At 41.5% G+C, this 23032-nt stretch overlaps 1 protein-coding gene across 4 annotated transcripts; it reads right to left on the bottom strand.

Annotated features, from left to right (window-relative positions):
- Positions 1 to 1511: 1511 nt before the first annotated feature.
- musk (muscle, skeletal, receptor tyrosine kinase) lies at positions 1512 to 23032 on the bottom strand. Of its 4 annotated transcripts, XM_027010342.2 has the most exons (18): positions 22777 to 23032; positions 18977 to 19045; positions 18751 to 18877; positions 18478 to 18629; positions 15425 to 15552; positions 15137 to 15278; positions 14922 to 15046; positions 12240 to 12399; positions 11023 to 11029; positions 9604 to 9867; positions 9166 to 9338; positions 8544 to 8567; positions 8275 to 8363; positions 7241 to 7400; positions 6919 to 7105; positions 6278 to 6472; positions 4690 to 4838; positions 1512 to 4559 (listed from the first exon to the last, which is right to left on the bottom strand). In XM_027010342.2, exons 2-18 carry the CDS (start codon positions 19005 to 19007, stop codon positions 3877 to 3879), a joined length of 2796 nt encoding a protein of 931 aa, XP_026866143.2. In that variant the 5' UTR covers positions 19008 to 19045; positions 22777 to 23032; the 3' UTR covers positions 1512 to 3876. The 4 variants fall into 4 exon arrangements, with proteins under 4 accessions (XP_026866143.2, XP_026866141.2, XP_026866142.2 ...); XM_027010340.2 differs by lacking the exon at positions 18977 to 19045; XM_027010341.2 differs by lacking the exon at positions 18977 to 19045 and having other exon boundaries at positions 6278 to 6469.

Below are 23032 nucleotides of genomic sequence, written 5' to 3'. Positions count from 1 at the left end.
TTGTTCCTGATTCTCTGCACTACTGTCACATAGACTTCCAAGCATGAAGAGACCTACAGAAACACAACTTGTTATGCAGATGGCGGCTCATGTAGGTTTCCTTCCTTTTGACCTTTATGTTTTGACTAAAAACATATACTGTTCATGTTTATTTTCTGAGATTCTGCTCTCAATCAAAAAGACATAACTAATTGTTTTTTTTTTTACCTTACTCAAGCCCAATGGTTTCTGTATGGTAACAACTTTCATGTAACAGTGTAATTCACTCAGCGGATCTTCTTAAAATAAACTTATATGGTATTTTAAAAATGCTCCTGTTTTTTTATTGTACTAAATGCTGATATAAATGTCCATTTTGTTATCCTCAGAGTATTGTTAATATCTTGTCCCTTTTTACCCAGTTCTACACAAAAGTCTTAATTACGTTTTTCATTTCATACCCCTTAGATGACATATTTAGACTACATGTCCAGTCTATTTCTCTCGAAAGTGACCATGAAAATGAAAACCTTTTCCAGTTTTCCAGTTTTCCTTCAGACTGACAGGAAGTTCCTGTGCCCAGAGCAGACACTGGCTGATGAGTGAGCGATTTTTCCAAGAGATCCACTAATATGCTCAAAAAAATAAATCTAAAAAAAAGAAACCTTTGATTTCATCCAAGGGTTTTATGCTGTAGAGAACATCATACATTTTTGGAATCATTCATAAAATACACGGCAAGTAAACTACAGTGCCTGTGAAATAATTTGAAGACAACAGGAGTCCAGTCTGCCTGCTGGGCATGGCCAAGTCCCTAAACCAGAGCAGCTGACCAGCATTCCAATGTGTTTGCATTGCTCTTGAGGAATGTCTGATATGGAACATAGAATTCTTTGACAACTTATTAACGGCGTCCATGTTTACAGTATTTTCCAGGCAGATCCTATTACAAGTCTAGAACTTTTATTGGATTTGAAATCTCAAACAATATTTTGGCTTGTCACACAGTTTGAGTAATATGGAGTATGTATGTATGCAGTGATGCCACAATTATTTCAACCGCATCCTAAATTTCAATTTTAACAATAAACAAACAAACAAATGAGAGACAAACCAACAAATAAGGCATCTGGACTGGTAATACAGGAATGTCATGGGAACAATAATGATATTAAGATGTTTGTTGTAGGTATTAGGAACCAATGTAATGACAAGTTCCTGGAACATAGTGGAGGTGCAACTGGATCTTGCATCTCTGGCAGTTGTTCAAGTGAGACTGAGTTGTTTGATTATAATGATAAAGAAGAGCAGGAGAAACTTTAAAATATTTCCTTCTCACACAGTTTGAGGTAACCCATAGGCTCCCAGCTAAGATAAGAAGGATGACCAGATGTGTGGTCCTGCCACTTACTGTGCAAGGGATAATATTTGAAGACTTGGTGTAATTTATAAATAATGCAGTGAATGCTGCTCAAAAAGTACTCCATATAAATGAGAATGCAGACTATGAGGACTACAGAACAACACTAAAATATAGACCTTGGGATTTATTTTATTGTCAAATACTGTTGCAGTAAGTTACATTTCTAAGCAAATTAGTCATGACACAAAATATTATTATGAAGAATGACAATTTGGTAACCATTTGGGTAGATGGAGTCACTGTGTATATGTTTGACTCATGGTTGCAGGGTTTATATGAATGAAGGATGAAGATGATCTGTAATGGCAAACCTCTTAGTAGCAACAGTAAACAGTTTTGGAAACTAGATTATGGGTCACAGTAGGATGGAACTCTGCACTTCCCAAGTGCAACAAAATGTAATGAGGTGCTTTAAATGTACAATGAAATAGCATTACACAAGATAAATTCACTTTAGGAAACATCTAGTTCCCTATTGGCTCCACTGTTCTGAGAGCACTGACAGATAGCTCACTCCCTCTTCTCTGTTGCTCTGGAGTGTGCAGCCTTTAAGAGGCGGTGTTGAGCAGGTCAGGGAGAGGTGAGGGCTGGAACTGAGGCTGTGAAGTCCTGCTTCCACTCTGCCCAGTCTGGCAGAACCAGAGGGCTCTCCAGCTGGCATGGCTCATGGAGCACAACCCGGGCTCGTGGCTCCTGGCCTGTGGTGGGACCTCTGTGGTTCACCTTGCTCGTTCCTTGCAGGTCACCCGTGGCACAGATGAGCCAGTCTTGTGCGGCGGGTGCCCAGCCGAACTCCTGGCAGTTGAGAAACACACACCCCTTGGCTCCCTCACAGACTCAGCACAAATGCTTTTTTAAACGCTCCATTTCCAAACAGTCGGAGGAATTTGGCCCAACAAATTCTTCTGAAAGGAATTCAGCAAAATCCATAGTTTGAAATCCGAGGTAACTTTACTGAATAACTCTGCTTAATGATTTCATGTCAGAAAAACAAGCTCAGTGAATCTTCTAATATAGTACTGCCCTCTGTCTGTCATTGTGTGTAGCTCATACTGAACGTGTTACGAGACAAACAAGGAGAAACCTGTACTACAGTAAACACCAAAAAACTAAACCGATATGTAGGCTGACTTTAATTTACATATGTAACCAGAGGGCAGTTTTAACCATAGTTGTATGAAATTTGTATATCTATGCTTGTTTAGCAGTGCATTATGGCAGGTCTCTACAGGATCCACTAACAGTGGACATATTAATGATTGCTTCCAACTAATGCAGGTATAAACAAACAATTTAGGCTTCTAAATCTGGTTCTTTAAATCTGTGACTTCTTTTCTAGACTACTATAAGGTCAAGTAGAGAAACAGACATGCTGGAAAAAAAGAAAAAAAAGTATCTGATTGTGGCTTTAATAGGTGTGTAATTACTTTCAGGTTCTGACGTTCCCTGAATACTATAATTGATGATTGGCTAAGTAATATGTTAATATGTACTATATTATTATGTGTGTTAAGCATATGATTACAAAGTATGTTAGTGTATTTCCATAATAATTTTGTACAAGCCTAATTGTTAATGAATAAAATGGAACTGGTGGTAGAATATGATATGTGACTAATTAAAATCAATGCTAATCTCTAAATAATATTTATATTTATATGTTCTGTATAAATGTGCTTAATTGGAGTAGCAATATTTTATTTCATTGTTCTTTTCTCTTTAGCAGAATAGGTTTTGTCCTACTTCTACATACAGAAGGGTTAAACACAATATTAAAAGTAAAAATCATCATAATAAAAATGAATTACCCATACATAGCCTATTAGTCAGAAAAAGAGGATCAAACACAAACATCAGTAAAGTGATGTTGTGCCAGTTTGAATTAAACACATTTTTTTAAACAACACTGCAAAGACAACATGATACAGCATCAAGCATTTGGTGTTCTGCCCTTAATTTTGCTTATTTGTCATTTAGATCAATAAATACGTAATATTGGTGTCAAATTATGTCAAGAATGCACTAAAAACTGGCAACAAAAAAAACAATATCATGTAGAAAATTGTAAAGGAGTTGCTATATGTTTATTCAACACGCTCAGAGTTTGGTGAAAATGTCTCTGATTAGCCACAATGACCACCATACTCTTCCACCATTAATTCACTGCTCGTCTATCTGAAGCATGACTCTTCCTAATGCTGACACATACCACTCCATGTGAAAATTCTAAAGGCAAACTGGTGTCCTAGGTCTAGTACAGCTTATTTTCTAATGTCTCTGATCTATGCTCTCCATCCCACAGAACAAATCTAGTAACTGTTGACTAGAGCTGTTGATCAGAGCAACCATGCCCTCAATCCACAATGCAGTTGACCTCAGATGGGTTAAAGTTCTGAAGGTTCACTGGTGCTCCCCCATAATTATTGTCATACCTCCTCACTAGGTTCATCGAGGTCTGTGGTGAGCGTGAGCGCTCAGAGCATGCTGGGGTTCAGCATCTGGCTGTGCATCCTTTCCAGGATGCGGTGAATGCTGCCAAAGCTGGGCCGGTCGCTGGGGTGACTGCTCCAGCACAGCCGCATCAGGTTGTAGAGCTCCAGGGGGCAGTTCTCTGGGCAGGTGAGCACATGCCCATCCCTCACGTAGTAGATGACCTCCTCGTGGGCCATGCCATAGTAGGGCTGCATGCCATGCGAGAAGATCTCCCACAATAACACACCGTAGGCCCACACGTCAGACTCAGTGGTGTAGCGGTTATAGAAAATGGACTCAGGTGGCATCCAGCGAATGGGGATGGCATCGTTCTCGCTGGCCTTGTAGTAGTCAGCAGCGTAGATGTTGCGTGACAGGCCGAAGTCAGCAATCTTTACCACCAACTCCTCAGCCACCAGGCAGTTGCGCGTGGCCAGGTCACGGTGCACGAACTTGCGCTCTGACAAGTAGGCCATGCCTGCCGCCACCTGCTTGGACACAGAGAGCTGCTCCAGGCAGCTGAGTGGTCGTGCCTCCGGCTCTGAGGCCAAGCTGGGGCACGACAGGCTTCCCCGGCTCAAGGCACGCTGCTGGGCTGGTGAGCGCCGCCGCAAGTACTCGTTTAGATCCCCGTGTGCCATATATTCAAACATCAGGCACATGGGCTTGCCCACAGCACATACTCCTGTGGAATATATGGATTGGCAGCAGGTTCAGCAGTACTTTTAGAGCTAATTTCCCCTCATCACTTTTTTGAAAATAGTACAGCTTTACAGTAACCCTATTGCTTAGATAAGCAGAAAATTGATACGTACCCAGGAGCCTGACAATGTTGGGGTGGTCGAACTCAGCCATGAGAGCAGCCTCTCTTTGGAAGTCATTCTGCATATCGATGGAGGCCTCTTCCTTCAGCATCTTCACTGCCACCATGGTGAAGGCCTCATATGACAATAGTCCAGGAGCCCTGCAGAACAGTGAGCCCACTCCACTTACTAAACATTTAACTGTACAGGGCTAAGGCTAGTCCTGACAGATACTTGTGTCAGCTTGTAGATGCTAAGGCATTCTTTTTAGCTTTCTTTGGCAGTGTAGCAATCACAGAGCTCTCTTCGTCCACAGTGTAACTGAGTGAGCATTTTTGGAAAACAACTAAAGAGTCATGCAAAAAAACATTTGACACAGTGGGATACAGTTCGGTGTCCTTATAGCCAAGCTTTTGAATTTGCTATGCTTAAATAACGTAGGATTGTTTTCTTGTTCACAGCACTGCTTTAGTACTCTGTGGCCAAAACATTTATTCTGAATCATGCACAGATCTGCAGTTCATAAGTCTGGTGGCATGCCCACTGTGGCCTGTAATAGTAAACAAGGGCTGTCGCCATAGTGACCTACAGGGAGGTAGTGTCACCATTTCTGCCCTGGCTCAGCAGACAGCTCTCCTCGAACCAGGTTACCCAGGCTCCACCTCCTGACTTCAGCCACAGTGGTCTGGTCTGAAACCCTGCCTTGCCCCAACAGAGCCTTAATGGTAGTTGCTCGTCAGCAGACATAGCTGCACGTCATGCACTAGACATAGGTGCACGTCCTGAAGTGGCCACATTTACACGTCCTGTGGGGACACATTTGCATGTCCTGCACTGGACATGAACTACTCTCAACATTCCAAAATCTTCCTGGAGATGGTAAACACTAATAAATTCATAAATAGCTATGCCTGCTGACACGTTAGCGTTTGCAGGGAAGTTCCATGCTATAAACCACGTGACGCCTGCAGATAGCCCCTTCTCTGTTCCTATTTCAGGAGCAGGCCGCGTGAGCGAGATGCCCCGCACCACTGATGTTCCCAGGAGTCTCCATGCGCTGGCTGGCTGCCTTCCTATCGTGGTCAGATTACATGGCCATGGATTATGCGAACAACAGATGATGTACTGCGTGTGCCTGTATGTGTGTCATGCCCATGCAGAATGATTCGGTGGCAGCTTGAAAGGACATTCATCATGTGGTCTTAGTGAAAGACCCAGCTTACAGATCACATGAGGCAGCAAAGTTTGGCACCAGAGAATCGAAATCTGAACTATCTGTTTTTGGACTTTGGATTCCAAACTGAACCCAGGATGATTTGCTGTTGTCTATTTGCTCAAGTCATTAGTGCTGTAACAATGTGATTTATTCAACTGTATTTTTACCATTAATGCATATGAACATATAAACTGTTAATATCTACATTATTTTATCTGGTACATGCAATTAGATAAAATTAGATGAAGCATGAGCATAGCTATCACATACATCTTCTCAGGCTGTCAATGTTGCTTTTATGAAAAAACGTGCACCCTCTGAGTTTGAGAGTGTATGGCTCATTTTTGAATAGCCAATGTGTTTGTGCAAACGTGTCATACTCACCGTGCCTGGAAGACGCGGCCGAAGGCACCTTCACCAATGTCACGCACATACTCAATGTTGTTACGAGGGTACTCAAGCGTGAGTAGCTTGGAGTTGAGCAAGAGTGGCAGGCGCTGGTACAGAGGGTTGGGGTGCAGTCTGTCCAGCAGCAGCTCGGAAGGCAGGGCTGTGAGGGTGGGCGTTTCTACCACTCTGCTGGGGATGAACAGAAAATTGCAACCTCAGAGGGAGGAGACAATCTTGCCTTCTGACTTAATTTGTGGTAGCTTTCAGGCTAACCAAAATTCCCATGGGGGTTGATTTCAGGAAAAAAAGCATAGACTCATTACACATACCCAAATGTCATTTGAGAATGGCACAATATCTCACGTTTACAAGGGAGTGGACACAGGCAGGCTATGGGTTGGCTATCTCTTGGGGCTTTGAATTTTACACCTAGCTCCTAAAAGATCCATTTGTTTTCACAGTTATGTATTCCTGCACATTCCAGCCAAACAAGGTCAGTGTTTGAACAATGTTGATTAGCTGCTTCATATTCTACCCATAACAGGGCTATAGGTCATCACAGGGCTATAGAGCATCAGCTTCTATGAGGCAAAGAAATACAAAAAAATGACGAAAGGATGAAAAGTTTTACACACCTTTTTTTGCGTTTCCATATTTTCTTCCTCTTTTGAAACATGAGGATGAGCATGGTCAGGAAGGCTACACCTGCAAAGCCAGCGATGATGAATATGATGATGTTCATGTAGTAGGTGATGGACATGGCAGGAACTGGGTTTGGAGGGGTCAGTTTAGAAGCAGGCACTGCTCGCATACTGGTAACCACTGGGAAACCAACAAAACATTTTTATTTTTCAAACGTCTCATCGCTGGACATGTTGACAGTTACAGATTGCATTGTTGAGATCATGTGATCGTCCTTGATCTGCCAAGGCGTGGTGTGCTGAAAACTAATGGTACCTTCCCCGCACTTGGGAACCAGGCAGTACTCCCAACGGACACTGGGGCTGCTGGAGTAGCACCATGGCCTGTCACTTTCTCCCCCAGGGTTGCGGCAGTAGTTCTCAGCTTCCCACAGCTCAGGAATAATATCCACGGCCAGCCTGTGAGGATGAGGATCCTGAGAGGAAGCGCAAGAGTGGTGTGAGAACCATGTCTTTTATGCAAAAAAAAGTGGGGGTTTTTTTCTGAAAGATTGTCACATTTTGGTAAACTCTTACTAATAAAGTCTTAGGGCTTTGTGTTAATACAGCCAAAGACTTAGTAGTAGAATTTAACTCAGAGAATTTAATTTAAGACTTAGTAGTAGAATTTAACTCAACTTCTGAAACCTTGGGTAAGAAGGGGTTGCTATGAGGGCAGTGTACTTACAGTAAGAAATGTGACAAATTTATTTAGCTATACAAAATGATTAATATTTTTTCAGGTTATCAATGGATTTTTAATCTCCTGGAATTCCCAACTTGATCACAAAATGATGGCAAATGATACTGAAGTTACCTGGTATAATTGTTTACAGAGAGATCAAATTTGCTTGTTTGTATATGGTTATTATGGTTTATTTTGTGCATGTGTGTGTGTGTGTGCAATGTACAAAAAATGTTCCAATTCAGCACTTTGGAGCTTCTCTAGAACTAGATGCACTTCCTGGTGTTAACAGATAGCATGATAGCAGCTTTTGGCAATGCTCTAATGTTATACGTGGCCAAATGTTTGTGGTTTCAGAAGCACGTTTGTGTGTGTGTGTGTGTGTGTGTGTGTGTGTGTGTGTGTGTGTGTGTGTGTGTGCGTGTGTGTGTGTTTGTGTGCGCGTGCAGGTTTGTTTGCATGTTTCTGCCTTTTCCCACAAGTCCACATCACAACTCTTTGAATCCCTTTATCCGCACACCCTCACTAATGATTGTGAATGAGTGTGGACACTGTGGATGAACAGTTATGTTTTCATCCCAGCTCCCCAATGGGATTCATTAAAGTAAATACAGATAAATATTTACCTGCTGGTCCCAGCGCTGACAGGGAATTCCAGACGCTGTGACATTGTGAGTTCCTTGGTAAAACCTTCCTCTGCCATTGTAGCATGTTGCTGTTGCAGAAAACAATGTTAAGTAATGTTAAGGTAATGTGTTACATTAAGTAGATTTTCCCAGTCAAGAAATTATAGGTATAAATTATATTATATCTGTTTATTTCTGATTAAACAAATCTAAAAAAAATAATAATAATATAGGAGAAAGTACAGATCAAGAACAAAAATCCCACTTACTTGTAATTTGGTCTTTCTTGATCTCTGTACAGCAAAGAGAAAAGTGATTTTCCTTACTATGAGCACTTACATAAGATATAGTGAGAATTGAGAGATATGTTCCTCTACCATGTAACAACTCTGTCCCATGGTTCATTTCACAAGCCTTTTGTAAAACACTGCTGTCACAGTGCTCAGTCACGTTTTGGTCCAAATACAAAAACAAATATAGAGCTTTTGAGACAGAGGCCAAGCCTGCCCTAGGAAGTGCTGTCTAAAATATTCAATGGCTCTTTTTCTACACTGAGCCAGCCTCATGCCTTTGAGCAGTAAATGGCATCCACATACAGCATTGGGCCTGTGCTATGATTAGTTTACCAATGGGCCCATACATGAGCAAAACCAAATGCTAACAGCACAGCAGAGGCTAATGTACTGTGGAAGCTTCAAGCCACACCCACTGCATCCACATGACAGATATTTCTTTTAACATAGTCTTAGACCAACATCATCATTCCCACAATGTAAAACATAACACATATGGGTAACACTGTGACAGGAACACTAGATTTTGATGGGATTTTGACCACCAAGAGCAAAGATGAATTTAATTGATAGGAAATCTTTGGTACGCTCTTCTTACCAACAAAGGCTACAGCGGTGCACAGGGCTGGATCCAACTGCTGGCTGGGGAGCTGGTGGCAGTCCGGCAGGGAGCTGCTCAGGCCTGGAGAAACAACTCCTCTGTGGCCTCTCTCCTCTGCCAACTGCCACTCCTTATAACAGTAGAGCTCCTTCACAGCCAGACAGTGCTCCCTAAGAGACAGTTTGGGAGGGGTATTTAGTACTGTGCAAAAAGTTTCCAGTAATATGTAAGTTATATGTAAGTAATATGGCCACACTACCAGTCATATTTTATATAAAAATAACTTAGTATTACCCAGCTTGTAAGCTACTGTATTACTCCAGTAATGGTTCTATAAATATAATATGTCTCTTTAAATAAGTTTTGAATGTCAGCAATGAGAAAGAAAGGAAAATGGCTAAGGTTTTCCAAGAAATGGAGCATGTCCGGTCATACCTGCAGACAGGTTTCGGGGCAGGTCCCAGGCTTGAGGGGCTACAGTCCTGGAAGGCAGCATGGCAGAGCAAGGAGCGGGCAGCAGGCCGGCACAATGAGCTCACGCCCTCGAGCTCCGCCAGACCACCCTGGGCCAAGAACTCCTGTGCCTGTTCAGGCTCCAGCAGGGAGGAGTTGAAGAAGAGGAGCGCATCATTCCTCAGCATGCCCTGGCACACCCTGCCCCGGTATGTGCTGCAGTAGCCACTGTTACTCTTGTACAGCCTGAGAAACGAGAAGCACACGACATGACACAGCATTTCGGTGAATAGCCCTTATCCAGGATAATTACTGGAATATAAAGAAATACAATAAATGTGAACCAAGCCTGAGAATTATAATTCATTCCTAAAATACATTTTAAGCAAGTGCTTATAATAGAATAATTATTCAATTGTATTATTACAAATTATTCACAAAAATCTGAATTAAGTGCTGAGTTAACACTATAAAGTGTTCAACTGGCCCAATTAAATTAAATTAACAATTACATTAACATCAGAATGTTTGCTGAATAATGTTCCTGCTACAAAAATGCCTCAAGAACATTCACTTGCTTGACTGTGTAGCAATATGTACACAATTTCGACAAGAACAAAGCACAGACCACATGCCTATTAAATTCTACTGACCTGTTCTCTAACTATGCCCAGATGTAAAATTTTATGTGATGGCAAATCTGGGTTTACTTGAGTTCACATGTAACTCAGGCCTTATGGTTGGGGTGCCTTAGTGCAATGCATCACAATTTGCTTATAAGCCTGTTTATATTCATCAGCCCTTATCTAAGTCACACTGTCTCCTATTTCAGGGGCAGGCTAGCCACTGGCATGAAACGCATTATCCAGCTGTCAAACTCCACTCAGCGCATGCAGTGTACTGTAGGTTTCAGCCCATCATTCTGTCTCCCTTGGAGGTAATGTACCTCTTCCTTATCAAGATTCAGAATGTAAGCCATATCCAAGACTGACTTAAATCTTAATGCCTTTGGGTGTGATGACTGGAAGATTCAGCAGAAGCATTACAAAAGAAGTGAGAAACAATATAAATGAACTCAGATCTATTACTGGGATATAAACATACTGGAATACAACAAACTGCATGGAACACTTATACAGGAAAATCCCAGTGTCAAATTAAACAATACGAAGTTAACGACTTACACTCTAAGGGAGTATGCCCAGACTCCTCACTACAAACCTTTCACGTTACTTACAATGTAGTTGCTGAATGATTCACAGTAGTAATTATATGTCTTAAAATTAACAACTAAATAAAAAGTCTGGTTTAAGAGGAAAATGTATGAAGCTGAGGAGTATCACAAACAGAGATGGCTGTTGTTGATGCAGCCTTAATGCCTTTGTCATGAAGTGTACTTACCTCCATTCTATTGGAAAATCACAGGATCCAGAAACCAGCACCAGGAAATCCAGGCCCAAGAACAAAGACAATGTCAAGGCTTTTTTCTTCCACCGAAAAATGAAACAATGTATCCACTCCATAATGCAGACCATGCTTGTGATGCTGTACTTCTTCCACAATGTCTTTGTGTGTGTATGGGTGTGTGTGTGTGCGCGAGTGTGTGTATGTGTGTGTGTGGCCTAGGATAAAGACAGGTGTGAATTTTAACAGGTCTGGATGGGCAAAGTTTAAAAGGGGTGTAAAAGGGATATTTGCCATAAAAGGAGCCTAAGACATTTCATCCAAACAGTGTAATGGCAATAAATAAATAAAAATAAAAAGACTCTTTTTACTGGATTAAATTGGATTAACAAAAACTGTATGTTTACATCTGTTCATTTCAAACTTGTCAAAGATGCAAAACATTAGTAAGAAAGTAAGAAGTATCTGAATTTATTTAAAGGATTGCCTCTTGAGATATAACATTTCATTTTCAAAGGGGTCTAAAGTATATGTAATCTCACAAGCAGTTTAACAGACCGCAGGGAGGTTTTAAGTTTCAGTGCACTGTGTAGCACATGTACAACTGCACTTCAAAGCACATTTGGTCAGTGGGATCTCTGGGTTGGTAAGGAACAGCTATCCTAACAAAGCCTGACTGAAATAACAACCCCCCAGCAAATAAACACACACGCACACACACACACACACACGCACACACACACACACACACACACACACACGCAAACACACTCACAAACACACATGGGCACACACAGATACACATAGATACACACACACACACACACACACACACACACACACACACACACACACACACACACACACACACACACTGACAAACACACATGGGCGCACGTAGATGCACACACACACACACACACACACACACACACACACACACCTGATGATCCTCAGAAAATTCAAGTCAGCATATGAAAGTGGCCTAAAGCCTATTCAATTACACAGGCTTATTCAGAGACTCAGAGCACAATTATTAGAAGATTGTATGAACATCATAAACTGTCTGCCTTTCAGACATAATTGCATAAGCACAGATTTTATAATGTGTGTTTAAGAAAGTAAATTAATGAATCCAGAAAAATGGTCAAAAATACCTATTTACAAAGAAGAGAAGGTCTGGTGTATAGTCATTACCTTTGGAAGGGGCCCACCTGAGACAGTGATCTTGGCCGTGGCTTTGACAGTGTTGGCTCCTCCGCTGTGCTGGTTGGTGGCCTGGCATGTGTAGAGAGCCGGCTTATTCACCACCACATGCAGCACTGAGACGATCACCTCCCCAACCAGCGTCTCCTCTACTGACGCGGCTGTGATCTGCAGCAAGCGAGGAATTTTGGGACGTTTAAAGGGTGACAATGAAGAATGATCTTCAGCTTATTTGTAGCTGTCTGTCTGTATGTGTGTGTGTGTGTGTGTGTGTGTGTGTGTGTGTGTGTGTGTGTGTGTGTGTGTGTGTGTGTAAGAGAGCGAGAGAGAGAGAGATAGAACTCCTAGTCAGCAAGGCAAGGCAATACAAGTGAAGTACACAAGGCTTCTAGCACTGCTTGCACAGCTGATAAATGACCTCTTTTTGAAACATCCTGTTTATTTATCAAACAAGGAAACCTTGTTTAAACTTGAAGGAGCAAAAGAGGGGCAGAATATATTTATGAAAAATATATCAAATATCATACATTATCTACATGTTTCTGCTACAGTTTCATAATAAGAACCAAGACGTTTGACAAATATATTCTGATCACCTTAGGAGAACATTGTGAGCATGTTTTCCAAGCTTCAGTCATAGATCATAGACTAGAAATATGTTCACAGAGCTGATTTTAACAGCACTTTAACCAGTTACAGGAAATTAATGAGCAGGAAGACTGTCTATGGCCTCCCTCAAACAGGATTATTTTAATATCAGTAAAATCAAACGATAACACCACATATACTTCATAAACACTTCAGAGGATAACAATCAGTGTCTTCAATTCCATTTGGCCCAAAAGGTATCATTTGTGACATGATAAACAGTAGACTATAATATGTACATCACAGCACCACATCCCATATTTCCAATTTCCCCTAGTGAAAACCAAAATTTGAGCACCAATGTAGAACCACCTAGAACTGTATACTACATCATTTAAAATAGAAGCAGCAGTCAAGAGTCTAAAAACATACAAGCCGTCACTCTAGGACCAGCTAATGAAGACAGACTGTAATGGCCCGAGTGCAGTAAGGCACAGAGCAGGACACACAGACTCGCTTGACGGAGACAAATGTTTATTGACGGTATAGACACGGGCACTCAGGTATAACAAACTGTGAAAGCGAACATACAAACAGGAACAACATGAACACGAACATGACCAATGATTGACAATAAGGCACACACTAAGAAGGGTTTAAATACATACAAACAAGACAAGACTTAACCAATGCAGGTGTGTGCTTAGCATGGGCATGGTTACAAACGAGACACAATCGAAGAACTCCCACATCACGTGGTGGGCCATACCACCTGACCAGTGGAAGGGGAGTGTTCCGTGACACAGACATGAAGATTACAGATTTTATTTATTAGTTGAACTAGTTCTAGTAATTAAAAATTGCTGGCAAATTATAGCAACTAAAGAAGAAGAAGAAGAAAAAGAAGAATGCATTGCTCATATTCATGAATTTGGGATATTTTACTACCATTCAACTTTAAGAAAGAACGGTGGCTTGAGAAAGGTCAAGGGCCAGTGGTATATACTGGAAGAAGTTCATGTTTGGTAAGAGAAACCCGAGGGCTTAGGACAGCCAAGAGTGGAGTGCATACTAAGGTTAAATCTACCTCCTACCACAGCCACACTTCAAACAACTTATCTGCACAGCTCCTTATTAACAACTTAAAATAAATTTACAACATAACTCTTAGATAGTACTGGTGTAAATCACGTCAGTACATTTTCAGTTGGGTGTTGAAAGCCACTGGTCTTGAAACAAGGAAAAATATGCTAACACAAGTTACTCTGAAGTAACTCAAAATATACCTTTTGGCAATTTCCTGAGGAGAAATGTATACCATAAGACAACGGAAAAGACTATGACTGTTAAGAACAGGGTGTCAAAGTCATTGGCTCATGTCTTGTGCACAGTATAGGAGGTAGGGAACAGTTTAGGGCACATTGATTGAGCAGTCATCTTTCCTACATATAGAGACTTAGTTTACATTGTGAACCACTTCCTTACAAATTTTCTAGTGTGCTGAGTTTTTTGTTCAACTCTAGCATAGTAGGCAGCATGCAAATATATGCAAATTATGTCTCCAGAAGGCAATGCAGTGATCAAATTCCATTAGCTTCCAGAGGGGGCATTCAAAATGTCACTTGTACTACTGTCTTTCAACACTGAGAGAAGACTGGCCCTGGATATCATTATCTACAGCAGTGATTGCAATCATGTTTATCTAACGTGAACACCTGATTTAAAAGTCTTGCTAAAAGAGGTCTTGTGTTGTTTTTATCAGTGATTTTATATCAGTGCCATGAGGTTATTAGCATGGCCAGAATGGTGTTAATGGTGGTATTGGCTGGAGAATGTGCAGGCTTCTCCCCGAGGCCCCCTGCTAGCTTGGGTATGGACAATGCAGGTGACAAATGGACAATGGACAAATGCAGGTGACAAATGGACAATGCAGGTGACAAATGGACAATGCAGGTGACAAATGCAGCAGTCTGCCATTTCCCCTGAGCTCACAAAGCCCCACTCAATCAAATGATTGAATTATCAATTAGAGTTAATTTGTTTTATAGGGCTTGTTCTTAGAAAAACAAAATTCAATCATTAACTATTGGACAGAGGCCTACCGTATTGCCATTTTTGAGCCAAGTGATGGATGGTACGGGGTTGCCAGTAGCATTGCACTCCAAGACCACCTCTGTCCCAATCTGCACCTTCCTCTCTTTGGGAACTTTAAGTATTTTAGCAGGAGCTGAGAATGATCATCAACATATTGTCAAAAAGAAAGCTTGTTTGTAAGGCTTACACAAATTAGTCCACTACAAATTTAATGGGTTTTTACCTTGTACCTCAATAGTGACTGGCTTTGAGAAGGCGATACCAAAGCTGTTCTTAGCCATACATCGGTACTGCCCTGCATCCTCTTTTTTAATATTTTGTATTTTTAGGGCACCAAATTCTAAAATTGATATTCGGTTATCAACCTGAAAGATGATAAGATAGTAACGTGCAGTGTAAGACAAAGGATAACATTTTTCATCATTTTCCCTGTATTGTGGAGCAGGTATATTTTGTCACATTTGTCAACCAAATACCAATCACAACATTTTGAGACAGCCGATAGGTTTACCTTTATCAAATCGTCATCTTTAATCCAGGAAATATCTGGCTTGGGATATCCTAACGTCACACACGGCAACACTGCCTTGGACTCCAGTAGCATAGTGACATTGGTTGGATGTCTCTTAATTTCAGGCTCTGAAGGATTAAACAGTTTTTTTTGTCAGGAAATCTGTGTAAACATATCCCAAGACTGTTTAATAAAAACATTTTCAGTGCAGATATTCATCTAAAAGTGCTGTTTATTTCAATACTAGGATTAATGTGATATATTATACAGCTCTGTGGAACATTCAATTCTGATTGATGAATCAAGGCATTTCAAAGCATTTCAAGGCTCTTGGGGATCCATTATTTCTGAATAAAGGACTGCTGGACTGTATAATGGTATGGGCAAACACTGATCGGCTTTTATGAGTATGTCATTGTGATTGAAAATTTTTTCTTAGCTGAGGCTTGTATCTGGGTAATAAAATAAATTCCAAACCATTATTTTTTGGCCCAGTTATTGATTTCTTTTGTAAGAAGCTATGCAATATGTGGAATAATGTACTGCTGAACAGACATTATTGTAAAATAAACTCCTCCAGTGTGATAATCTGCTTCCTGTTCCTAATCTGGATCCTTGTAACGCGGAGGCTTTAAGGAGGATGCGGGGACAAGTAGTGTGGAACACCAACACACGTTTAGACACCCACACTAACAGAGGCAAAAACCGACAACACAAACACGTAAACGACAGACCTTTATACATATGATAACGACACAATAAGGAGCAGGTGTGTGACACAAGGAGGCCGTGGCCACATTGACGAACACACACACAGACGGAGACGTTAGGGGTGGGAGTGGGGGGGGGGGGCGTACCGTGACAGAGCCCCCCTTCAAGGGTGCGACTCCCAGCGCGCCAGCCTATTGGGCTGCGGCCCAGAAACCAACGGCAAACGGCGAGGCCAGGGGACCGAGCAACCCGACATGGGCCAGCGCGAGCAGGACAGTGGAGAGAAGGACAGGGATCAGGACGACGACAGACATGGGGACGGACACACTGACAGGCACAGACACAGACACTAACAGGCACAGACAATGTGATGGGGACAGACACAGTAACAGGGACGGGTGCAAAATTACATAAAGGGCTCATGAAAACCTTCCCCCAGTTGTCGGCTGGGCTGCAGTCCCACCCGCCTGAGGGGGATTGCCTCTCATCGATTTGGGGGGCGATGACCTCCGCGCACCCACTACAGGAGGCGCACCAGTTGCTTTTCCTGTCTCTGGGGTGGGCACTGGTGACGCCTCCCCCTTGCCTCTATGAGTGTGCTTGAGCATGGTCGCCCCTCTTTGTACCACTCGGGAAAGTTTGCTTGTTCCTGGGCAGCGCCTCCTAGGCGGAGCCTTGGGTGCAATCTGACGTGCCGGGGCTTCGCTGATCTCAGAGTCTGCAGACGCCACGTCACTGCCATTGAGGGGATCCCCATAGTGGACCTCCTCCACCTCCATAGATGGGTCCTCCCCATAGTCAAACCCCCCAGTCCGACCGCAGACTAACGTCGCTGCACTCCCCGTATTCTCCATTATCTGTGTACCCCTCATAGAAGTCCAGCGGAGTCCACCTCTGTGTGCCGATCCTCAGACTCCGGCTGAGGTCTGTAGGACTCCTCAGAGTCCGACCCTGGACCATACTCGGGGCCCCCCAAAATCGTCCAGTGGCCTCCTCCCCCATGGTCGAAGTGTGTAGTGAGGCCAGAATGATGGAGGGTCTCACTGCACGGATTGTGGGAGGGCGTTTACCTCCCTTCTTCCCCTTCCTTTTCTTGCTGCCCTTCCCAGGCATCCTCGGTCGGTTGGTTTTTATGTAACGCAGAGGCTTTAAGGTGCCTGCGGTGACGGCGGGTACCACGTCACAGCGCCTTATGTTTGGGTGAGGGCGCTATTGCGTGTTTGTGTTTCTGCCTGTTTGTACAGGCGCACCGTCTTGTGGAGCATACCGGACCGCCCTGAGAGAGGCAGGGAAGCTGCCTTTCTCTCTCTCGCCGTGAGGTCTCCCTTGCTGGCGGCACCTGGCCCACCTGGCACCGGGTGGGCACCGGGCATTGCCATGCCGTGTGTATGTGTTTACGTGTACACGGCGCCTGGAGGTTCGCATTCATTGGACAGACGCATCGGGAGCCACGCCCCTTGCGAGGGGGTTCTGTCACGGAATGCTCTCCTCCCGCGAGGCACGTCGTTTGTCCAGCTATGTGCAGTAGGAGGACCCTTGTTTGTGGCCATGCCTGCACACACCTGCACCTCGTTGGTCTGTGTATTTAAACCCATGTCAGGGAATGCAGTGTCGTTGGTCATTGTTGCCTTAACATTTCAATGTGGTGTGTTGTTAATAATGTTAAACGTCATACTCGTCATTGTTAGATGTTAGATGTTTGATGTATTTATTGTGTTCATTTAATGTTAATCATTTCATGTTAATGTCCTTCGTTTGTAATACGTGTGAGTGCCGTTGTCTTTGTGTCTGAATAAATGTACGTCCCAATCGTAGGAGTCTGTGCATCCTGCCCCTCGCCCTGCGGCACTCGGGCCACCTCGCGTTACAATCCTGATCTTTCTGTTGGGTTTTATTTGGCTATAATGATCATATGGGTCTACATCATTTGTTACTTGGTAATCTGACTAGGAGTACCAATATATTTTGATCATATCCTAATCATAAAATCTGCTAACACACAAGTGGTGCGAAACTAAATAATAATTATCCAGGAACAACAGTCCAGAATTAGGCTAAACTACAGTAGATATCCATAGAGAGTGATTATGTAAACACTAAAAATACATTTCATACAGTTTCAATTCCTCAGCACAGGGATACATTTCAGTACCTCAGCACAAAAAAGTACAAATAAAGAGAAAATGAAGACATGGCCTAACCCCCCAGGAAAGTCAATCTGAAAGGTCATGATACTATTTCAACAAAGGTCATCTTTCTGGTTATGTAAGTGTTTTGGTTTAAAGCTGCAGAGTGTACTCTTCACATTTAGAATGGTATTTACTGCCATGTATAAAACATACTCATCTTAAGCTGCAAAGCCCCACAGCTCTTTGCTGGCTCTCCAATTCCATTGTTTGCATTGCAGCAGTATTCTCCATTGTCTGAGTCCTTCAAATTGGGAATGATCAACATTTGGCCATTTTCTCTGATAATGTATCGTGAATCATAGTACCTGTAAGAAATATGAGAAGGACAGGCTATCAAGGTGGCCTACCTTAGATGCTCTTTTTATATGTAGCATATGTGGAATACTAAATTATATTATATGGAAGACTAATTGTAGAATTACTAACCTTATAGGATAATTATTGCGTGTCCATGTAATGTCAGCTAGAGGGTATGAGTCAACCTCACATATAAAAGTAGCATTTTGATCCAACAGGGCGTCTACAGTTTCAAGTGAAGTTGTGATTTGGGGAGCTGGAAAAAGAGAGGCAGAGAGTGAGAGATTAATTAGCATCAACCATGCTTTATGGCACATAAATAGCACTCAAAACAGTCTCAAGCCTAGATCTAGACCTTGAATGGTAGCAAAATCCATGAGTCCCATAGCTCCTGCACCAGTTAGTTCCTTTCCTAATCAATCATCTTAAAAAGGAGGACACAAAAAAGAAATATGTCTTTCAGCATTTGGCTTCAAACAGCAATGAAGAATTAATTAAGGCTGTTGTGAAACTAAGCTTTCACAACAATATAGTTCACATTTTTACAGCACCATTGTCAACTGACCTCAAAATGTATCTGCGATGGACAGGAGACATGCTTCTAAGGCTATTAAAACTGTGACTACAGCAGTACTCATCTAACTTTGGTGTTCTCTCAAAGCCTGCCTAAGTAAACCTTAAGCCTTTTCAGGCTGACGGGAACCATGCAGTTTCATTATAAAGGACAGGAAGTAGAGTGTCAGTTATCACAGTATGATAAATCTATGTACGTTTATATGAAGGTACATCGTATGTCTCAAGTGGTCCTGGTGTCAGAATGCACCAGTTATTAGCCTGTGCCATTTGGCATGCCAACACAAAGGTGAGGCATGTTGCGGCTACCAGTAGCTGGCATTTGTCATGTAGTCTATCAGCAGCAGTGAATACTACAGATTGCAAACACGTACCTATTACGAATTACAAACCTAAATAAACCTAAATAAATCAGTTCAATTCAGTCAATTTTATTCATCTAGCACTTTTCTAAGACAAAGCTACAAAGTGCTATACAATCAAAAAGGAATAAAGTATACATAAAACACAGAAACAAATAATAAACACTTGTAATTGTCAATTACTTTTGAATTACTTCATATTTTAGACTTAGATTTTTAAATAAATAAAAATATACACAAATACATTTAAGACCATTAACAAAAGACCATTAACTGCTTTTTACATACAGAAATTTAATATTTATAAAAAATGGATTTTTGTAGGAAGCATTGCATACCTGTGAACAAATTTATCACATTCTACACACTATGTCTATAAAAAAAACCAATCAAATAATGGAATGGTGTTTACTGTGACATACATGAAACAACAGGCTGAAATATTAATTGCTTCAGTCTTGTCATGCACTCTTGTTATGGGTGAATTTTTACTCAGTCTTTGCTCAGTCCAGTGGAGCCTGAAGAATATCTGCTGGTCTGGAACTTACCTCAGCCTCACTTAAAGTGATCTCAAATATAACACTAGTAAGTGTAATCAGAAATAGCAAAATGAATAAGGCAGTAAATATGTATGACTTATTTTGGCTGTGTTGTTATAATTCATTTCATTTTATTTTTCTGTATCTTTCTACATAATTCTGCAAAGTCCCATTTGGCTAATTAGCTAACATGGGGAAGTTGGCCTTTTAAGCACCAGTTAAACCACTAGCAGTTTCAGACTTTTCTTCACTCAACTGATTTCATGCAGTGTATGTTTAGCAGTAATTGCTAGAGAATGCTTTAGCACTCTGAAGAGGTAAGAAGCATTGAGAGGCTAACAAAACACTTCAAGAGGCCACCTGTGATCCTTATAGCCACTACTGGATAACTTCAGAATGAATAGACTTGAAAGCTCAATGTTTTTAACATGACTTATAGTGGCACAACTCTGAATTACAAACTGAGTACCTGCACAGTATATTCAATGTAAAAAAAGAAAGAAAGAAGGAAAGCGTCTGCATTTGCCTTTCATTAGTATCTTATAAGAAAGGTGAAATATTATGAGCAAAAACTGCATTTTCTACTAATTTGGGGGACACATTTACTAAAACACCAACAGTTTGTATTCCACCCAGTTATTAAATAACAAGCCTTAGAATTTAGTCAGGAAGTCAATTAAAAACCCTGTTTGTTTCTTCACCTGTGATGCTACATGAAATAATACTATCAGTGCTTTTTTCAAATTCACTCAAAACCCTTGAAGCCTTGAAATGCTTTGACAGTTCTCACTCTGCCTGCTATGTTTAGTCTCAAACAGAGATTAAATGTCTTCTAAAATAGAGTCATCCATAATTTAACCACTAATGTAATTAACGTATGGCCCAAAAGCATGTGATGTCCAAGCTATTTTCAGTATTAACCTATGTTTGATGTGATTTATTGAAGCAATGGATGAGGAGTATGAGTAACACTATGGATTGGGCCTGCTGCGAGATTCTGCTATTGTTGTACTCTGTAAAGCATGATGTTCAAGTTTACTCTCTTTAATCAGGTTTTAATCATTTAGTCTGTCCTACTTCTGTTAGATACTCTAAGTGGTTAACAGCACTCCTAATTTACGCAATGACAGTGCAAACCTCGCTTGCATGTTGCTGAAGTTTCTCACACGGATGCGTTATTGCTGACCAATAGTACTTCGTCAGACTGCCGGACCTGGCAGTTCCCAACTTCTGAATCAGCGGATATGTCACCTGTTACCCACATGGTTGGTGGACTTCACACGTGTGTCCGCCAAGGACTGCCTCAGTGCTGTTGCGTTAACTTCCATTCAGAAATAGATGCCACTCCATGAAACAGATCTAAACAACACACACTTCCTGTGCACCAGTGGCCACCAGAGAAACATAGTGCCATAGTGGGTGCAACAAAAACTTCAGCCTTCACACTCTAATGTATGCACTTCCAATGCAATTGTTTGCACTGAATCATCTACAGTAGACCCTTAGAGCATGGAATTCGTCTTCAAGCCAATCTCACACCTCCACAGGACTGTTTTATATTGAAATGTTATGACTGTCCTTCTGCTGCCAGTGACGCTGGATGCTATGCCAAAGCAGATGTACTGCTAAAGGGGGAGAGTTTGTTATTTATTTGTCTCTTTTATATCTCAGAGTTCATCTTGTGAAAGTTTTGTTGCATATAATTCGAGATAAGGCCCATGTCATATCAATGGCCTGCCTATCTGTCTATCACAGGAGTTCATGATGTGTAATTAAATTATGCCAGTATTTTGTGCCCATCGCATTCTCTAAAAGCGCAAGAGATGTGCAGCAGCCAAATATATTATATTCTAAGGAAGACTAATTTTATATCCAGTGCTGTGCCTCATTATGAACTGAGGTGCAATCTCTTCCTAAAAGTCTTTGAAAGCTTCACCATGTTTCATGTTTGACCTCATGAGTCATTGTTTAAGTCTGAATTTATACAAGAAGGTCACATAACATGAAAGCTGAGTCCCCATCTGGATTTCCTTGTGAGACCTACTCACAGGTCCCAAAACCATCAGATGCGATCCTCAGCAGATGCACTGCAGGGTCTGAGGACCGATTGTTCTCCCTATGTGTTTAGGTTCCCTTGGGGTCATAGTCATTACGTGATAGCCTAGGGTAACATATGAGTTCCTGCTTTATATCAGAAATGCATGGATTAAATGTGCTTCTGACAATGTCTGTGTTAAGAACATATGGGAGTTATGTTTCATGTAATAATTTAAGATAGAATTGCTTCCACCATATGGTGAAGAGAGCATAGCTATGAATATATGTAAATACATTCTACTAAATATGTAAAAGGCATCAAATGCATGCTTCCTAATGTTTGTAATAATATGATGCAATTTATGCCCATAGAAATTACTATGCATAAAGTAGCAGATTATATTAAGGACCTAATGCTATAGCAATGTCATAACTTCAACACCAAACATTCCTTCTTACAGTGATCAAGGGATGATCACAATACAGTAAATCAACAGTTAAAAGGCTGTAAAAATGCTTTTTATGATATACTTAGTTTCATAGAAACTGTGAACTCTACTGTTTGTACGCTATTCAAAGCTAATATGTACAGTGTATGTTTTAGGCAATGAGAAGCTTCATGGTAAAAAGGCACAGTGACCCACCTCTTTGCACCCCACCGACCAGGCTCAGAAATGGCAGAAAGAGGATCTGTACAAGTGGAATGTTTTCAAGGAGCTTCATACTTGAAGAAAGCTACGTTCAAACCAGCTTCAAAAATCCATCTGTCATCTTCACGTTAAAATCCCCGCACTGTTGTGGCAAATTTTCTTTCCACCGCTCAGAGGAGCGGCTCCCACAGAGAGACGTCTGAGTGTGCTTAAGCGGGTGTGTGTGTGTGTGTGTGTGTGTGTGTGTGTG

Source organism: Electrophorus electricus, chromosome 17, assembly GCF_013358815.1.
Source record: "Electrophorus electricus isolate fEleEle1 chromosome 17, fEleEle1.pri, whole genome shotgun sequence".
NCBI classification, from domain to species: domain Eukaryota; kingdom Metazoa; phylum Chordata; class Actinopteri; order Gymnotiformes; family Gymnotidae; genus Electrophorus; species Electrophorus electricus.
The sequence above is the reverse complement of the archived record's forward strand: the minus strand, read 5'-3'. Positions and strand labels throughout refer to the sequence as shown.

Coding starts and splice junctions, on each gene's coding strand:
- musk (XM_027010340.2), bottom strand. CDS start 22,855: ATGAAGCTCCTTGAAAACATTCCACTTGTACAGATCCTCTTTCTGCCA. Junction 18,878..22,776: donor GGTCGGTGGGGTGCAAAGAG/GTGGGTCACTGT, acceptor CTCTTTTTCCAG/CTCCCCAAATCACAACTTCA. Junction 7,106..7,240: donor GGTTCCCAAGTGCGGGGAAG/GTACCATTAGTT, acceptor TTGGTTTCCCAG/TGGTTACCAGTATGCGAGCA.